Source organism: Archocentrus centrarchus, chromosome 2 (genome assembly GCF_007364275.1).
Source record: "Archocentrus centrarchus isolate MPI-CPG fArcCen1 chromosome 2, fArcCen1, whole genome shotgun sequence".
Classification (NCBI taxonomy): domain Eukaryota; kingdom Metazoa; phylum Chordata; class Actinopteri; order Cichliformes; family Cichlidae; genus Archocentrus; species Archocentrus centrarchus.
This window is the reverse complement of record NC_044347.1, coordinates 3,139,464-3,157,522: the sequence shown is the minus strand read 5'-3', so window position 1 is coordinate 3,157,522 and position 18,059 is coordinate 3,139,464. Positions and strand designations below refer to the sequence as shown.

At 40.5% G+C, this 18,059-nt stretch overlaps 1 protein-coding gene across 14 annotated transcripts in view; it reads left to right on the top strand.

Annotated features, from left to right (window-relative positions):
* Nucleotides 1–565: 565 nt before the first annotated feature.
* Nucleotides 566–18,059, top strand: part of LOC115793915 (target of Nesh-SH3-like) — a 34,062-nt gene continuing 16,568 nt past the window's right edge. For 3 of the 14 annotated variants that reach the window (XM_030749143.1, XM_030749135.1, XM_030749108.1), the window contains exons 1-7: nt 569–880; nt 10,617–10,796; nt 15,033–15,101; nt 15,184–15,316; nt 16,981–17,162; nt 17,286–17,341; nt 17,981–18,008. In XM_030749143.1, the coding sequence (XP_030605003.1) occupies nt 793–880; nt 10,617–10,796; nt 15,033–15,101; nt 15,184–15,316; nt 16,981–17,162; nt 17,286–17,341; nt 17,981–18,008 (736 nt within the window). In that variant the 5' untranslated portion in view covers nt 569–792. Of the gene's footprint in view, nt 881–10,616; nt 10,797–15,032; nt 15,102–15,183; nt 15,317–16,980; nt 17,163–17,285; nt 17,342–17,980; nt 18,009–18,059 lie in introns of all 14 variants that reach the window. The other 11 variants (XM_030749159.1, XM_030749206.1, XM_030749126.1 and 8 more) reach the window with 8 other exon arrangements.

The window sequence follows — 18,059 nt, the reverse complement described above, 5'->3', positions numbered from 1 at the left end:
AGAGATAAAAACACACAAAAAATGCAAAAAGGGCTAAAAATAAAAACAACAGCAACAACAACAAAAGGACTGCAAAGAGAAACAAAATAACAAAAAAGATCCACTGTAATTAAAAAGAGGCACAAAGACACAGAATCACAGGAATGTAGCACACTTTTTGTTGCCACTCATATGATTTTCTCTCTTTCACATTAACAGTTCTTGGAATGATGAACACTGAATTGAGAGTAAATGGATGATTTCACTTTGACGCTGATTCTGATAAATGTTTGTGGCTCTCTGTGATCACAGCCTGCTGGTAATCTCCTGTGTTGACGACAGTGTGAAGTGTGCAACAGCCAAACCCTGGAAAACAACACATTAAGGAGAGGGAGGAGTGAGGAAGGAGGAGGAGGAAGAGGTGTGCATGATGACAAAAGCAGAGAGGGGGCAAAAAAATCATGTTTGAGGTCCAGAGAAAAGGGAGGGGAGCAGGCTGCAGAGGGGAGGGTGAGTACAGTAAGAGAGGACTGTATGTGGGGCTTGGTGATGACTTCCAGACCACGCCCACCTGCAGAAGCTATAGATGTTGGTGTTTCAGTGGTCCCCCTCTTCACAGCGAGGACGTCCGACAGCTGAACAAGTCCTAAGTCCGACCGGCCAACTGCAGGGAGAGACGCTTAGTGAAGTTGTCCAGCTCCTGGTCGCTCCTCATTCTTTAAACCTGCACAACATCTTCATCGCCAGGCTAATCCCAGAGGCTCCATCCTCACCTTCATCCTCGTCTCCTGTAAGCTGAAGCTTTGAGAGGTCATGGCGGGCATCGCTCTCCTCCTCCGAGTCCTCCTGCTGCTGGGAGGCACGATTCTCCTCAGCGGCATCCCTGCACAGAGGATCAGAGGCAAGTGCACAAAACCACATGCAGATAAAAGCTGCAGAGCAATACGTTGAAGCTGATGGGATAATGCGGGAAAAGAAAGGGGCATGAACCAGCTGCAAGAAGGGAAAGAAAGAAAGATGCAAAATGCAAAAGTTAACAGGGTAAAAGGATAGAAGTAAATGGTTAATTTTACATAAAAATGCAATTAAAGAGATTGGCATAAAGTTGTGAGAGAAAACTTGGTGACATGCTTGAAAAAAGAGAGTACTAGGCAGAAGCTGGTCAATAAGGAAAGCGTGGAGAAATTAATGTTTAAAGGATGGAGGTAAATGGGTGAAATGCAAAATTCCTTTGGGGATAGGGACAGATCTGAAACAAAGCAGCAGCAGTAACAGTGCAAATGCAATTTAATCTTTGCAGAAACTAAATGTGTAACTATGTCAGACAGGATGGATGTAAATATGTGAACATGTGAGCAAAGACGGGGAAAGAAATGAGCCGAAAAACAAAAAAATCAGGTATGAGTCATGAAAATGAGGAAAAATGCAAAGATGAAAGTAAATGCATGCAACAAAACTATGATAGCAGTTTCACAGAAGTGGAGTAACAATGCAGGAATCTATAGGTGAACATATGACTGCACATATAAGGTTAAATGACAGCATGAGTCAGGAGAAAGGAAGGGCAACAAACCTGAGAGAAAAATGCAGAAACAGGCAAACATGAAGTTATGAAGGCAACATTAAAAGTGCAAAAGTGAACGGATGGAAATGAATGATTACAACTACCTGAAAGTTTGTTATTAAGTTAACAGGGTATAAAGTGCAGTTAAATATCTAAAACATGTGCAAATGAGTTCAGTATGTTGAGTTTATTAGTTCTGCTGTACGCTCCGGCACGTGACTCAAACCTGAGGAAATTGAGTATTTAAGAGCTGAAAGGCTTTTTTCCCTTCTTGGAGCGCCTGCTCGTTGTTCAGGTCTCCTGCAGGTAAAAGGACTCGTTTGTGCATATATTTTAGTTTTTGTCTCGATCTGCAGAGAGTGCCGGTAATGACCTGTGCAGCTCTTCGCCTGCAGGTGTTTGTCTGATTCTGTCATCAGTGCCTTCTCTGCTTTCTGCTGAGTCGGCATCTTTGGCTAAAATAATGGTTTGCAGCTGCACGCAAGTGACAGAATACTCTTTCAGAACGCTTTTTTTATTCATGCATTTTGGCCTTTTCTTGATTGCCTTTTGGCTGCATGCTGAAGTGGACTCGGTTTGGTGTCTTTGTCGGTTCCTGCAGCCAGGTTTTCTGCAGGCAGGTGTGCTGCTCTGGCTGGATGGGAGGAGGGACAACATCATGATATAACCTGTGATTTTTCTGCCTCATTGAGCGTTTTAAGTTATGTAAGATGATAAAATCCCCTCATTGAGACAGACACGGTGGTCTGATGCGACGGCTCGGAGAAGATTACCTCAGTGGGTGAGAGACGGCCAAGAACAACAGAGAGGGATAGAGAGAGTGATGTGTTTAGAGGAGCTCCATGTTTAGTTTATGCTGCTAGTCTTTTTTTTGCATGTGTTCTCAGGGTTTCTTCCTTTATAGGGAAGTTTATTGGTGACAAAACTACTGAGTGAGCAAAAATGTAATTAATGTGGTAAAGAATAAAAAGCACACAGGGACACATTTGAAAATACGGAACAAGTTTCGTGCTAAATCCTGGTCTGGTTTTGTTTGTTTCAGCTGTTTTTTTTTTTTATTTATCAGATTCAGGGGAACCTTAACAACAGTTTTATCAGGCCACGCCCACATGCAGCTGTTAGACTCATCACTGTTTTATACTGAAGGTCTTAAAGGAAAAGTTTACTAGCCAAACAGGGGATTAGGCGGCTCTCAGAGTTTGTAAAGGGCTTAAATCACTGAGGGATTCCAGCTCAGACCAGCTGCAGGGTTTTTGTCAGTTTTAAACTTCCATACGTGTCCTGTTTAGTGTCCTGAGAGGCGGCTGCAAAAACAGCTGTTTTCTATTAATTTCTTTGTATGCATGTAGGTACAAATGGGCTTTGAGAGTTATAATTTTGCACGTGTAACCATTTCATCATATTTTCCTCTGTGCTAAAGTACAGAATGAATGTAAAGCTTATCCTCTGCAGGAAACACAATATTACAAAAAAAGTAAGATTTCCCTTCTGATTTATTATGTGAAACAGCCAGCTGATAAATGGCCTGCAGGGGGCACTGATTCTTTTCTCTGCTTTCACTTTTATTAAAGACGTTTCAAAGTTTTCTTTCTCTCTTTTTCTTTATTCTTATAACATAATGTAGCATATGACCTGAAGGGGGCGCATTTATAACAGTGAGTGTGAACTGCCAGGAATAAAAAGGTCTGCCAAAACCTGCAGTTCCTCTAGTGGCCACTTGAGGCTCCTGCAGTGAGTCAGTTATAGCCATAGACTTTCATGATAAAAGGTTCAACTTTACTGCTGACATAAACGCACTATAGACATAAATTCAGTTACAGGTGACCTGCAGGGGGCACTACAAAACATTTTATGGCTTTGTTGATTAATTTCTGTGAATCTTGTCTTTTGTTTTATTTTTTCCCTTGTCAGTGACACAGGGATGTGAATGTGTTTTTGCTGCAGTTTTGGGGGTAACCTATAGGGGGCAGTGACACCCCCCCTGATAATTATTTTCTGTCGATTAAAATTCAGTTACTCTCGAGCCATTTGAAGGAAGCGCTGGATCGTGCTTCGTGATCGTTTTCTCATTCTGAAATAAGAACCTTTGAACAGTATTTCAGGATCAGTTTCAGGCTCACAGCTGAGCATCAACATGTTTTGGGTTTTGAGGTGTTTTCTTTCAGGGTGGATTTTCCCTCCAGATGATAACAAACCCCAGTGAAACCAGCAGCAGCAGAGATGGGGGGGGGGGGGGGGGGGGGGGGGGGGGGGGCTGTGCTATATCAGAGGACTGTTTGGCTTCCATCATGCTGTTTAACCACTGCAGCTAATGAGCTGGCTCTCTCTGCTGTCTGGTGACATTTCTTCCCTTAGAAGGAGGCGCTGCACACTGAGCACGTGCAGAAACAGGAAGCAGAGTGAGGCAGGTGATTCCTGCTGGTAACACCAGAGCTGGAAGACATTATGGAGCCCCCTTTGATGGCTGATAAGGCAGCAAAATCAGTAAGCCAAGCCAACTTTAAAAACAGCAAGTGCTGACCAAAGTGCTTAACATTAAAACACAATAAAGTACACAAACAATAAAAACTAACATAATTAAAATTTATAAATAAAACAAATGAGTAAGTCAATAAAAGTCCACTCTAAAACAGTTGCCAGTGAAAAAAGGTGGGTTTTAAGCAGTGACTTACAGACAGTGAAGAAGTCTGTCTAATATGCAGTGGGAGTGGATCCCTCAGCCTGGTCCTGCCACAGCTAAAGCTCTGTCCCCTCTGAGCTTTCGTTGTGTCCTCGGCACATCCAGGAGCAGCTGATCAGCGGAGCTGAGTGACCGGGAGGGCGAGTGCCTATGTAGGAGCTCAGAGAGGTAAGGGTGGGGGGGCAAGACCATTTAATGACTTTAAAGCAAATAAAATAATTTTAAAATGAACAGGGAGCCAGTGCAGTGAGGCCAAAACAGAAGTATGATCTCTCTTCAGTGTAGCAGTTAAAAGACGAGCAGCTGCATTTCGCACCAGCTGAAGACGGGACAGGAATGACTGGGAAACCCCATAATAGAGAGAGTTACAGTAATCCAGTTGTGATGTTGTAATGAGAGCATGGATTATGATTTCAGAGTCCTGTTTTGAGAGGATCTGTTTGACCTTAGCTAACTGTCTGAGTTTAAAAAAGCTGGACTTCACCACCGCACTGATCTGCTTATCTAGGTTAAAAACACCCAGGTTATTAACACAATACCACATATATTAGTACTTTGTTTCACCTTTTACTGCTCTTTGTGGTGCTCTAAATATGTTTGAAGATTATTGGAGAACCTTTTCTGTACATTTTGTGCTCTGGCTGAAGTTTTAGTACTTATCAGTACTATGGAGATTTGTAGTACCTTGGATTTTTTTGTACTACTTCAATGCAGCTGTTTTTTTTTTTAAATATTAGTCTTTTTTAGTACTTAGTTCTCCTTTTTGGTGCTTTATTTTTCCCATCCTTTGCAGTATTTGATTAAAGTTTACTGTTGCTTTATGTTTACTTCGATGTACTTGGCTACTTACTATGTTATATGTGGTACCCACAGTTACTGTACAGATTGCAGTTCTTTGTACTACATGGCAGCACTTTATTCTTTGGTTTTCATACTTTGGATACTTTGCTTTCTGTACTTTGAACTCTTTGTAATCCCATCTTCTTGTGGTTAGATGAAGTAAAAGGCTTGTTGTGGTGCTCTTGTTGGTACTTGTTGAGCCCTTATGGTTGGTTTTGGTGCTTCTGAGTGTTTGGCTGTTAGTGTTACAGTACATTGTAGTACATTGTATACTTTGTTGATTCTTTGTTGTAATTTGAGGCACTCTGTTGTGAACATTGTGGTGATTTTGTGGACGACACTGTTTGCAGGTTGACTTTGAGGTTCGTTGGTTGGTTTGGTTACCTGCTGGAGTACTTTTGCTTTTGTGTAAAACTCATGTTGCAGGTACTTGTAGTATTTTGCTGTATTTGATGTTTTTGCCTTAGAGTCCATTTGTTTCTGAGGACAAATGAGAGTAATTACGGTGATATTAGAGTTTGACACACAGAGAAAACTGCTGCAGCTGGGAGATGTTGTTGGGAGGGAGGACTCTCGTCTATATTAAGCACTGGTTTTTTTTTTTCTTTAGGGGGGGGGTGTCTTTCATGATGTCGAGGTTTATCCCTTTGCCTTCGACAGGGCGAGCAGCGCTGCCAGGAATGAGCTACATGATTCCACACGTCCAGCATGTTGGCCTCTCTGCAGGCTTTTCCCATACAGATCTGCACGAACAAACAGCCCAAAGAAAACCTCCACAAGATGATGAACTGGATGTACTCGAACACAATGACGTGCACGGAAAAATCCGAACCTTCCAAAAAAATAAAAAAAGAAAGGAGTTGTCTAATGATTGGGCACATGCTGTTCCTCGCAGGAGGCTTTAATACCTAATTAGACCTGATTGCTCCACTGAGCTGCAGCATAGAGAGTTAATCAGCTAAAACAACAGAGTTCAGGAGCAGAAAAATGTTCCTCTGCTGGAATTTATCACTTTAAACTGCTCGATTTGGCTCCACATTAACCTGCAATCACTTCTCTAATGGGACACATCTTCCAGCAGCAGCTAATTTATCCTTCCACTATTTAATGCTCAATAAATTCTCATGTGAACATCAGAGGCTCGGGTAACAGCTTCAGCTGCAGGAGACATTACATTTAGGAGCATAATTTGCAGATTTTATTGTCCCTTTGTGCAGAATAAATTTATGATTCAAAGTGTTTTTCATGAAAGGCTTTAGACAATAAATTCTGCTCAGAGACCTCCAAAGTCCTGAAACTTGATATTTTCCATCAATATAATATAATATCAATATTTCAATACCCTCTACATGATTATTGCAACACCTTTAGTACCTCAAGTCAAAACAGTCCCATTTAGCTGCAGGAATCTGAGTAAAAACTGGAAAAAAGTAAATGCAGCTTGATGAAAAATCAAAATCTTGTAAGATTAGATGAGCAAATGTTTTAAGAAATCAATCAAATGGACAAAAAAGTCCTTAAAATGCTCTGAGAGATTTAATCGCCAAAGCAGTGACAGCTGAACAAAGTCGACCTGATGAGGAAGATCATCAGTGACATGGCTGAAAGCAACCAAGGCAACTGTGTGGTGACTTCCTGTGGACACTGACAGCAGAAACCAGCCAAAGCCAGAGGAGCTTTGGAATTACATGTGGGAAACATCACACAACCATCCAGCTAACAGGTTGTTTCTGCTGGGACCAGTTTGCAGTTCTTCAGAAGCCCCTCTTCATGCCTTCATGCAGCTCAGGAAGCCACATGAAGGCACTGAGAGCAACACGAAGCGTCAGATGTGTGATTGCCCCGTCATTGAGTTTTCATGGTGTGGACTCGAGAAAACCAACTGCAGATGAGCTCTTAACAGCTTCATCATGTCTGAGCGAGGTGATGGTCTTTAAATGGTGGGAAAGTGTTGGAAAAACAAGCAACTCCTCGCTGATGCGGAAAACTTAAAGAGGCTGCGAGTTCTGCTGAATCAGATGTTTTAGTTTGAGGATTTTCCAGATCAAAGTTTGAATTTTTCTGGGGTGTAAACATGAAGCTGCCTTGATTTTGATGCATCTGGGGCTTTTTAGCCTCTCTCTGTTCATGGCTAGTCAAAGTGTCTGATCCTTCTGTTTAGGCAGCTTAGGTTATTATGATGCTGAAGGAAGCCTATAAACAGACAGATTCTCAGGCAGCTTCTCAATGCGTTTTCTCCAGTTTGTGAGCGGGTTATCAGAGATAAGGAGCCACAGGAAGTGGAAGCTTCGTTAAATCTTTTCATGTCTGCAAGTTCGAACTCTGAAGGACACAAAGTTTTGATGCTGGCATAGGTTAAAGCAGATTCATTGAGTAACATCCTGAATTGGGCCTCCTCATGCTCCTGTGTGAGTACATGGTCAGAGCTCTGGGGCCTGGAAAATCAAAGCTTTATAAAGAAAATGCTGCAGGACTGAAACATTTTGTCCTTGTTAAAGTTTTAAGTGTGGGTCATGATGCAACAATTGAACCCTGCAGACAGAGATCAGGTTGATCTGCCACCGGACACCAATCACGCTCATGAACTGCTCGAGCAGAGGCTCTCAGGGAAATCATAAATGATAAACAAGGATACACAGAGTGTGGATTCGAGATGAGATATCAATCTCAGCGTGAAATGTAATCAAACCGTGACTCGCCCTACAGAACAGACCGTACCTTCAGACTGAAACGCTCAGTCCTCCCATCAGAAACTAAAAACTGGACAGAGCTCAGAGCAGAGCCACCGCTCATCCAGCTGAGGTAGTTTGGGCATCTGATCCAGATGCCTTCTGGACACCAGCCCAGGTTTTCTGGGCATGCCAAGCTCTGAGGAGACCATAAGGTAGACCAGGATCATGAACTCAGTTATACATCTCATATGGATCTCCCTCAGGATCCCTCGGGCGGAATTGGAAAACCTTGCTGGGGAAAAGTTCATCTTGCTACCATTTCAGCATAACTTCGAATAAAAAAAAGAAAATTGACTATAAACACTGAGTTTTCACATAATTTTGGACATTTTCATTTTGTCTACCCTTTTTTAATGTCATCTGTGACAGATAAAATTTTTGTCTGTTTGAAGGATATTCTGGCCGCGTCCTTCTTGCAATAAAGGTGTCAGAAAACTCTACAAAGTCTTTCCATCATCGGGAATTTAATCCAGCATTTATTCCATAAATGATGTTCCCAAACAAATAAGCCATATTCTCAGTTACCTCTCAAAGAAAGTACATTTTCAGTCCAACAAACTATGGTGGGATTAAATAAAACAACATGTGAAGGTTGGTGAGCCAACACTATCTTATCCTGGAACATACCATGTCATATTTTTTTGTTTTTTGCCAGACGCCTCCTGTATGGCACCAATATGGTGCAGCTCTCCTTTATCATTGGTGCTTTGGTTACAGGAGACCATGGTTTGTATCCTTTTTGGATGGTTTTTTTGCTTAGGTTCTTGGTCAGGTTTATGCACAGAAAAACTCTTTGATTTGGCTTTTGTATATGAAGGTATACGCCATTAAGACTTTCACCATGGTGCAAAAGTTTGATTGTTTTTTCTGCCTTTGATTTCTAAAAAGCTGACCGTTACTTTTTTCCAGTTGCAGTTAGGCTTTCTTGGTTTGACTCAGTAAAAGATCCTGTTTTGTGTTAAAATAGAGCCCTTAAGAACATAAACCACATGTTAGAAAGAAAACTTCTGTCATCTGCAACATGTTTCTCCTCCGTTTTCATCCTGTGACATTTGCCGCAGCAGCAGAGAACATGTGGCCACAGTCCCATGGTTTCTATTTTAGACACCATGGAAAAAGACACTAAAGAGGTACCCGCTGCATTTAAACGTGACTCTGAGTGGGCTGGACAAAGCTTCAGTGATTAGTGTGAATACCCTGATTAACCGTGTTACTTTAACCTCAGGTAACTCCTGCAGTGAGTCAAAACCCATGTTTGAACTCTTGAAGAAATAAAAAAAAAACATATCATGTGCTGTCATTGTCTTCACATATCAGACTTTTACCCCAACTTTTTTCAAACTTAATCCCCCCCCCCCCAAAATAGTCTCATATTCAGACCCAAACTTCTTTCTGTCCAGTTTCAGGTGCATCTTACTAGAAAATCTTGACATGAAGCTGGCACAAGACAACGTGCAATCACTTTTTAAATTAAAAAATTGTCTTTGTTTCATAAAAGCAACTTAATTTCTACTTAACATGGACTGTGACTGAGAAACTGTTGATTTTTACTGAATATCTGAGATCCTTTTAAATTTTTCTTTAAAACCAAAATGAATGAGCCAAGCTGCCAAACCTGTGACACTTTGTCTCAAACAGGAAGCAAAACACAAACTAACCTCTCCTGTTTCAACATCTGGTTTCCTTCCAGCTGTTTGAAATCAAGTCTTAAAGTGTTTCTCCTGTAATTATCATCACTTTGTTCAAATGTTAGCTGTATGGGTTTGTACGGAAAACAAAAACACTGATATGATAACATGTCAGAAAAGGAAACATTATTCCAATTAATATCCTCGTTTTGTGGCCTCAATCAATATTTTGTATTCACTTTTGTTGGGAAATTAAAATTTAATGCAAGTTCAGCAAGCATAAATAAGAAACGCTACTTAAAAAAGAAACACCTTTAAAACAAATAAAATAGCCTCAAAAATGAGCTAAGATGTCTTTAGTTTTATATTAAAACATGTTCTATAGAAGACCATTCAAGCCAACATTTGCCAGAAGATGGCAGTAACTTTTTATTAGTTTATAAAGTTTGTAGAAAACCTAAAACTTGTGATGTAAAGTTTCTTATTAATTTATTTTATACCTTCCAAATTGTGATTAAGAGTATATTAACTTAACTTATAGTTTATATTCAAATACTTAAAATTATAAATGTAAGAATCTTAAATATTCATGATGTAAGTTTCTTCACATGTATATCCTAAAATATGTTCATTTTACTTTTATGATGCATTATTTTGACTGAAGTATATCCATTTTAAATTCAGAGAACTTCACTTTGGCCTCAGTCACACAGATCCAGACACTAGTTGGCGGCTATGAGCTGCTAGGGAATAATGTATATTCCCCAACCAGTTGGTGAATGGTTGCTGGGAGGTTGGTTGCTGGGTAGTTAGTTGCTGGGTGGTTGGTTGGTTGCTGGGAGGTTGGTTGCTGGGTGGTTGGTTGGTTGCTGGGTAGTTAGTTGCTCGGTGGTTGGTTGGTTGCTGGGAGGTTGGTTGCTGGGTGGTTGGTTGGTTGCTGGGTAGTTGGTTGCTGGGAGGTTGGTTGCTGCGGTTGCCAGCAGTTTTCTTGGATGACACTGACTTGTTTGTAAGCAATCATCAACTGTTTGCTAAGCGGTTGTGAAACTATGAAAAATGTGATGCAAACCATAAACTGTTCACCTTCAAAGTAAAAGCTGTGCCTTTTGGTTTCATTATTTATTTGAACTTGGATGATTTATTCTTGTTGTTCCTAATAGCGGACTAACAGTGTTCCTTGTTCTCCTCCTCAGTGCGTCGTCAGAACATGAAGGTTCGAATCAACGCCACTGGTGACACCATCGTGATGAAGTTTGTGCGTCCAAGTCCAGATGTGAAGTTGGAGGGTTATATTCTGGGTTATGGCAGCAGCATGTTCTCCAAACAGTTCATCCAGCTGCCTGAAAACGGGCAGCCCTACGAAACTGAGTTGGGTAAGATCCATAAATATATCTTTATATTTACAATATGTTTAAGATCGTTTTCATTTCCATTTTCCATTTGCTTTTAATCAGTACCAACATGTTGATCTTTATAAAATTCCTCAAAAGATTCCTGGAAATGGAAAGTTAAACCTACATCCTTTTCCAAATATTTAGCCTTTATAGAAGTCTCAGAGCCTGAACTTATTAGTGTCTGTCATTCAAATATTAAGAACAGCTTCATGAGGAGTTGGTTAAATGTGTGCCAAACCCAGACTTTGTGTTGTTTTGATTCTGGAGCTTTTGTTTCTGCATGTGTGTGACCACCAAACCTCCATGTCTAAACCTTTACACTCGTGGGAAACCGAGAGTTTCTGCAGGAATACTTTTGGGAAAAGCAGAACGTGAGAAGCTTTGAGAAGCAGAGGAGTCTCACAGCGACAGCAGCAGGTGGCTCTGATCCTTTTTCTGAAGCTCGGCCAAGAATTTTTATCCCATCACGCCAAGAAGCTCTAAAAGTTGTGATGATGCAGTGCATATAATCGTCCACAGTGAGAGGGTTAACCGAAAACCTGCTGAAAGTCATCCTTCAACACATGCAGGATGAGTTTGTTTGCAATCCTGTGGATTTTGGACTAAATGGTTGCAGCAGTTTTTGGCATTTAGACCATAATGATGAGGACTTTTCCCCTCAAGCAGGAAAGCCCATTCATCATCTGATGAGAAATATTGGCTTTGCAGTATGTTCACAAAAATGCACCAAATTTGGCTGAAGCTGGTGATGATCTTGGATGCTTTTGCTTTACTGAGAGATGTGGACTGAAGAAACATAAGTCCTGGACCCAAACTGTGATGCATATTGGCACTATCAAACATTAAAATACTACTGACTTTGGCTGAGGTTTGGTGGTGATGTTTTCTGTGAAATGTTGCTCAAGTGTCTCCCTGTATGTTGGTACCATTCAACGTGAAAATTCTCCAACACTTTGGTTGATGGACAACTGACAACATGCTCAAATCTTTGGCCTTTGCTGTTTTAAATTAAGGCTCTTTCAGCTTTGAGAGCTTCACGTTGTTGTGATGAGAGTGAAGAGATTTAGCTCTGAAATCAACCAGATTGAGCTGTTCATAAATGACCTTATTGTTTTTGGATGCAGTTCAAGTCTTATCAGCTTTGAGCTTCATTTCATGTTGCTGGAAGTGGATGGAAATTGTTTTGCGCTGTGTTTAACATTACAGAGAGCTTGGATGAAGTTTGGTGGCAGTGTTTTGAATGCTTTCTTCGTGCTGTAAGCCTTTAGAGCCTCACTACTTTTCTGATTAATGTACAGTACAGTGATATTCACTTTGCCCCAGCCTCTCTGTGTATATCATTAAGATAACACTTCAATACGCCTTCACATATGGATGAAGGGTGGTGGACAGCCCCCATTTGTCCACAGGATGATAAAGTTTTATCTTTTAATTTCTTAAAGTCTTGTATGGTAAAAACAGACAAATTTGGTTTTCTGGACAGTTCTGGTGAGAAATGTATTGGTTTAGCCTCAGATGATTGATGGAACTGCCTGAAAAGTTGGCAGCAGTTTTGGTGGAGAGATCAGCAACAAGAACCCAAACATTTAAAGAGCATTTTCTCATCATCTGTGAGAACCTGACTGGCTTTGATGAAAACTTTGGCGGAAGATTGGAGATATTACTTTACCTCATGTTAAGAATTAGTAGAATCAGAATCAGTAGTTTCCTGATAAATGCAGGTAAATGTAAACATTAGCTGTCCTCCAGCTTCTCTCATTAAGATGCTTAGTCCATAAATTACTTAAGTTTGGTCTTTTCTCGTCTTTTGGGTGCTTTGTTTTTTTATCTTACAGACTGTGAGAGCTTTGCTTCTATCTTAATTAGTGAGAAAATGTGTTACCTTTTAACTGTTTTAGAAGTGGCCAGAATCTGCATGGAGTCTGTCTTTGGTCTTCTTGGTGTATTTCTGAAAACTTGGCTTAGGTTTGGTGAACATCATCAACCGTGAGCATCATTTCTTTACTTATTGGCTTTGTTTTTTGTTCAAACTGTGCAGGATTTGTCAGGTTTGGTGGACAGCTCACCGCAGCTGCAAACATCTTCAGATTATTTAATTTTAATAATTCCGATCTTTCTTGGCATTATGAGACATGCTGAGTTCATGTGCTGCTGGGAAAATCAGACATCCCATTCTTCCATGTCATGTTTACTTTCCTCTCTGTGGGCAAATTAAACCCAGAAGACAGATGATAAACACTATAAACAGTTAGATTCAGGAGGGACTTGGAGCTGTTTTGGGACAATTTTAATTTAATCTCCTTCATTTTCACTACTCGTCCCTCACCACTGCCGCTTCTGCCTCAAGGTCATGTCAATTAGGTGGTGTGGGTGGGACTGTGGTATCAGAGCTGCTCTTTAACATTTCATGCGGTGTTTGCCTTCCTCTTTAAAAGGCCTCAGTGGAGGATCATCCATCAGCAGCTCCAGGAGGACTGCAACCGCAGTGTTGACGCTTTAAATCCAACACTGCCAGTGGTTTCTAGGTTTTGGTTTGTTTCACCACATGAGACACAAACGTGGCTTCAGGGCAACTCGGGGATACTGCCGTATTTCCTCTGCAGGGAAACTGTTGCCTTTTAATTTAACTTTGCTGGATGAGAGGGGAGAAATAGCAGTATGTATGGTGTTAAAAACACCTACATTTCTGTTGAGGTTTGGTGGACATTTTGGAATTCTGATGAAACCAATAAATCAAACCTTTCAAACTGCAGTAAAAACAAACAACAACAAAAAAAAACCAACAACAACAACAACAAAAAGAAAACACACCCCTGCTAAGACAAATACAGACAAACCTCAATGTGTTTGATGCTACAGGTGATTGATGGGGGTGGGGCATGTTTACACCTGCAGTGTTTTATAGACAGCAGCTCAAGGACATTTGGAAAATTGAACAGCACTCAGTCCAGAGAACTGTCAAAAAAATCCTATAATTTTAAATGAAGTGTGGTGGGGGAGGAGAATGTCATAAACAACCTTTTCATCAGCTGACAGCACCTTTGTTAGACGCTACAAAACATCATCACACAGGAACAAGTTATCAGATGGCTAAATTATGATGAGCCGAGTTCTTGATCAAAAGATCCGGTGATGTTTGCAGATAAAATGTGTTCAAGTTGACAATGAGGAGTTCCTCCTCTGCGTCCGCTCATAAATAACGAGCCCAGTGGTGTCCAGGCTGAAGGCGCGGAGAAACAGCAGCTGCTTTAACAGTCATTCATCATTCAGAAAGGCCTCCAGAGAGGTTTAATAAGTGAAAGTGGAACTTTTATTCACAGTGAGTGGAGCTCAGAGCTCACGCTGTCACCAGGAGGGGTTCAAAGGTCACTGAGAACGGAAACAAAGATTTTCAATGAGCTCACAAATGATTTTGACCTTACATATCACTTAACTGCTAACAGAGAGCACAGCAAACTTTTTTGTAAATCATGTGAAGACAGGTTGAAAGTACTAACAAGGAGCTTGCACATAAGACCTCAGTTATGGCTGCTGAACATAAAAAGATTTGTGTATTTATATTCGTGTCTGGGCCAATTTTCTCGTATTTAAGGTACAGTTTGTACTGTTAGCTAAAGGAAGTGAGACTTAGAGATGAGTTTGTGCTGGAAAAGGAAACTGTGCATGTGGGTGAGAACAGAGAGCATTACAGATAAATGCAAATACAGTTCAGTCTGGACTGTGGAGTTTAAACACAAAGAAGAGAAGCAGAAACAGTTTGACTTGGATAGAAATCAGATTATTATTAAAGAAGCTGTGAGTGTTTTCACATGTGGATGTTTAAACTGTCATCCTTGTGTTTCAGCAGAGAAACTCTCTCCTTATCTGTAATTGTTCACATCTGTGCGTCTACGCTCTGTCTGCTGGGGGAGGAAGGGGGCAACAATACCCGCCATGACATAATCACCATAACAGAGTCCAGAATTCCTCACATGTTTGAGCCTCTACGAACTCCCCCAGGAGATGTTCATGTTTCTGTAGGAGAGGTTGTAAAGTACTTGCAGTGGTAGTTACAGCAGTACAGGTCGTCACTGCACCACTCTTAGAAAACAGTACAGTCTACGGTTGTGTGTGTTGTGGTTTAACGTAACTTTACGGTTGTTTGGTTTTATTTCGTTTGTTCTGTTTTGTGTGCATGAAGGAACAAAACTGACCTGCTTTAACATTTTCTTTCAGATGCAGAACCAAAGTACCTGGTGGCTGTCCAACCAATCCCAGTTAATGATGTGAAGAAACACTGCACAGGTATGCTGGCAGCTACATGTGAGCTCCAAACTGCCAAACAGACCAACACGTAGCCTCACTCTGTTCACACCTGTCCCAACAGGTAAAGTGAACCTGGAGAAGCCGCTTCACCTGGTGATCGGTTCCGTCAGCCCAACAGCAGTGCTGCTGTCCTGGGGCAACTACCTGAAGACACCCTATGAAGGGAATATCATGAACGAGTGCCTGGAAAATGGGTGATTAACTTTGCATGTTGTCCTAATGCTGTTTTCCATGCTTTGTAATAGCTATAAACTTTTTTTTTAGTGTGGTAAAATATACAATAGAGCTGATTAAGTTTTGGGATCACCTTTATGATGAGTAACCTCAAATATGTCATCATAAAACCAGTCTTTGGATTAGTAAACATGAAGGTTTTCTGCCTCCTCCCATTACTCAGAGACAAATCACCTTTGACCAGTCAAAAGGATGAATTACAACCCTGAAAACTCGTCTGAGTTGAAATCGCCCTGTGCTGAGTGATATTACACTGCCTGAGAGTCACCAGTGCTCTTTTCCATCACCCCTTGATCTCTCCTGCCTCTAATAATCCATATTTTTCCTTCCCTGTCAAACAAGTTGGACGAGCCATCGGAAAGCCTGACCCAGGCGTCCTCTGCCACTCTCAGTGTCTTATTAAAAGCTAATGTCAGCTCCATCTGTGGAGGGTTTGGCTGCTGCCGCAGATTTTTGGATCCCTGCTCTGAAAAACACAACTTGAAGGAGTGAAAGTGGAGATTGGCTCTGTGGCCGCCAGAATTAACAACACCTAATGGACAAAGTTGTTTCCATGCTGAGGTCACGGCGGATCCAGGCAGCCAGAGAGAAACCGCACGGCCCGAAGACGCTGGTGCTGGGTTGTGTATGTCATCCGTGTGTCGCACCACTGGCCCACTTCAACGTTTTCTGAGACTTTCAGTCTTGTGATCAGGGAAACTTTGACAAGATGCAGGCGAACACGTTCTGCAGTCTATGACGCAGACCTGCAACCATAGTCTTCAGTAATTTAGTTTTTTGTGACTACCTTCGAAACTCCGACGTTATGGCTCCTTATATAGTTTGTAACCTCTCAAAAGGCAAGTAGACACATTTCTAGTGAATTTAAAGTGGGCAAACATCTATTTAATGTAAAAGCTGCCCTTTGAAGGCAAATTCTGTTGATCTCCTCAGCTCAGAGTTTCTTTAAGCCCCTTTCTGCTCTTAGCTTGTTTTTTTTCAATGCATTATTTCCCTCCACAGCAACATCTAATAATTGTTTGGTATTAGCACAAGTCCAAACTGCCTTTAAAACAGTGACCATAGTTCCGGATGACAATTATTTTATAGAGCCGCACAAGTTCTGATAATGCCGGCCTCTTTAACCAGGAGCAACATAAGCAGAGACTTAGAGGTGTGTTTGTTCCGATAAATCAAATAAATAAATAAAAGCTCATATTGTGGCTCTCTGATTTCAGTGTTAGTCAGCCAAAGATTTATTTAGTTAATCACAGTATACTTTCAATATACAAATATATATATTTTTATGTGGCTGTAGATGTAGGTGGTTTTTTTTTCCCTATTGACCAAACATTATTTTTTCCAATCTCATTGTACTTCCTGTATTATGACAATAAAGGCATTCTATTCTATTCTATTCTATTCTATTCTATTCTATTCTATTCTATTCTTACGGCTTTCTGGATTTGCTCGTAGGCAGCTGATTGATTTTTTTTTCAGAAGAAATACATTTAAATTTCATATAGGCATATGAACTTAAAATTCAAAGGACCAAAAACAGAACCCTGAGGAACCTCAAAAGCACATTTGAGGCAGTCTATGCACCATCCTGCTGGTAAAGACATTTCTCCCTTTTCTCCTTCAGGTTCTACACTATCCGCTACAGAGAGAGAAACAGGAAGTGGATCTACCAGACATGCCCGACAAGCGACACAGTCATTGATAACCTGAAACCCAACACGCCCTATGAATTTGGCGTCCGCTCTAATAAGGATGACCGCAGCGGCATGTGGAGCAAACCGGTTATCCACAACACCAGCATGGGCAGTAAGCCTTCTGATATTGCTTCTCTTGCAAAGATACGGGGGATTATTTTTTTTAATGTTCAGAAAATGATGATGATGTTAACAAATTGACTTTGCTGCTTTTTTCTCTGCACTTATTTTACAGATAAAAATGTACAGAAGCCGTACAAGACGCGTAACAATCCTCTGAGCAAGCCGGTGGTAAGTAACCTGCTGTATGTAACTGACAGCTGTTTTATCTGCAAATGCAAATGTGATAACATTTAAATTTCTAAATCCTTGGACACATACAGGGCACACCCTGACCTCATGCTAAAAATGTTATATTTACTTAAATACCTCAAAATGACTGTAACACTTTAAGCATGAAGAAAATATGCTGCATTTATAATATATAAAAACTGTTTTCATAATAACATTTTTTACTCATTGCTTTAAATTTTTCCCTTTAAATTTTCTTTATTTTCGTCTTTTCCCTGTTACGACAGGTTTTGGTTAAGATTACTTTATATGAAATTTAGTATATTATAGGAGTGAATACGAATATGCAACAAAGCATTTCTTAATTAAATAAAGGAATCTAGAACATACAAAACTGTTACTAAGCAAATTAAAGATGAAAATAATATGTCATAATGTTGTGAAACTATAACTATGCAAAATTTAAAACCTTCTGTTTTTATGGTAAATAAATTTAAAGCAATGCATCATGGATTTAGTAGTTCCTAGTTTTATGTATATTTCTTTTCAGCAAGATTCTTGTGTTTAAAGTGGATATTCTTTCTTTCTTTCTTTCTTTCTTTCTTTCTTTCTTTCTTTCTTTCTTTCTTTCTTTCTCAGAAACCCTCCCTCTTCGTGCCTCGTTTTGGTAAGATTTATGAGTTTGTCTTTTATTAACATACAGTCTGCCTAGTCATTA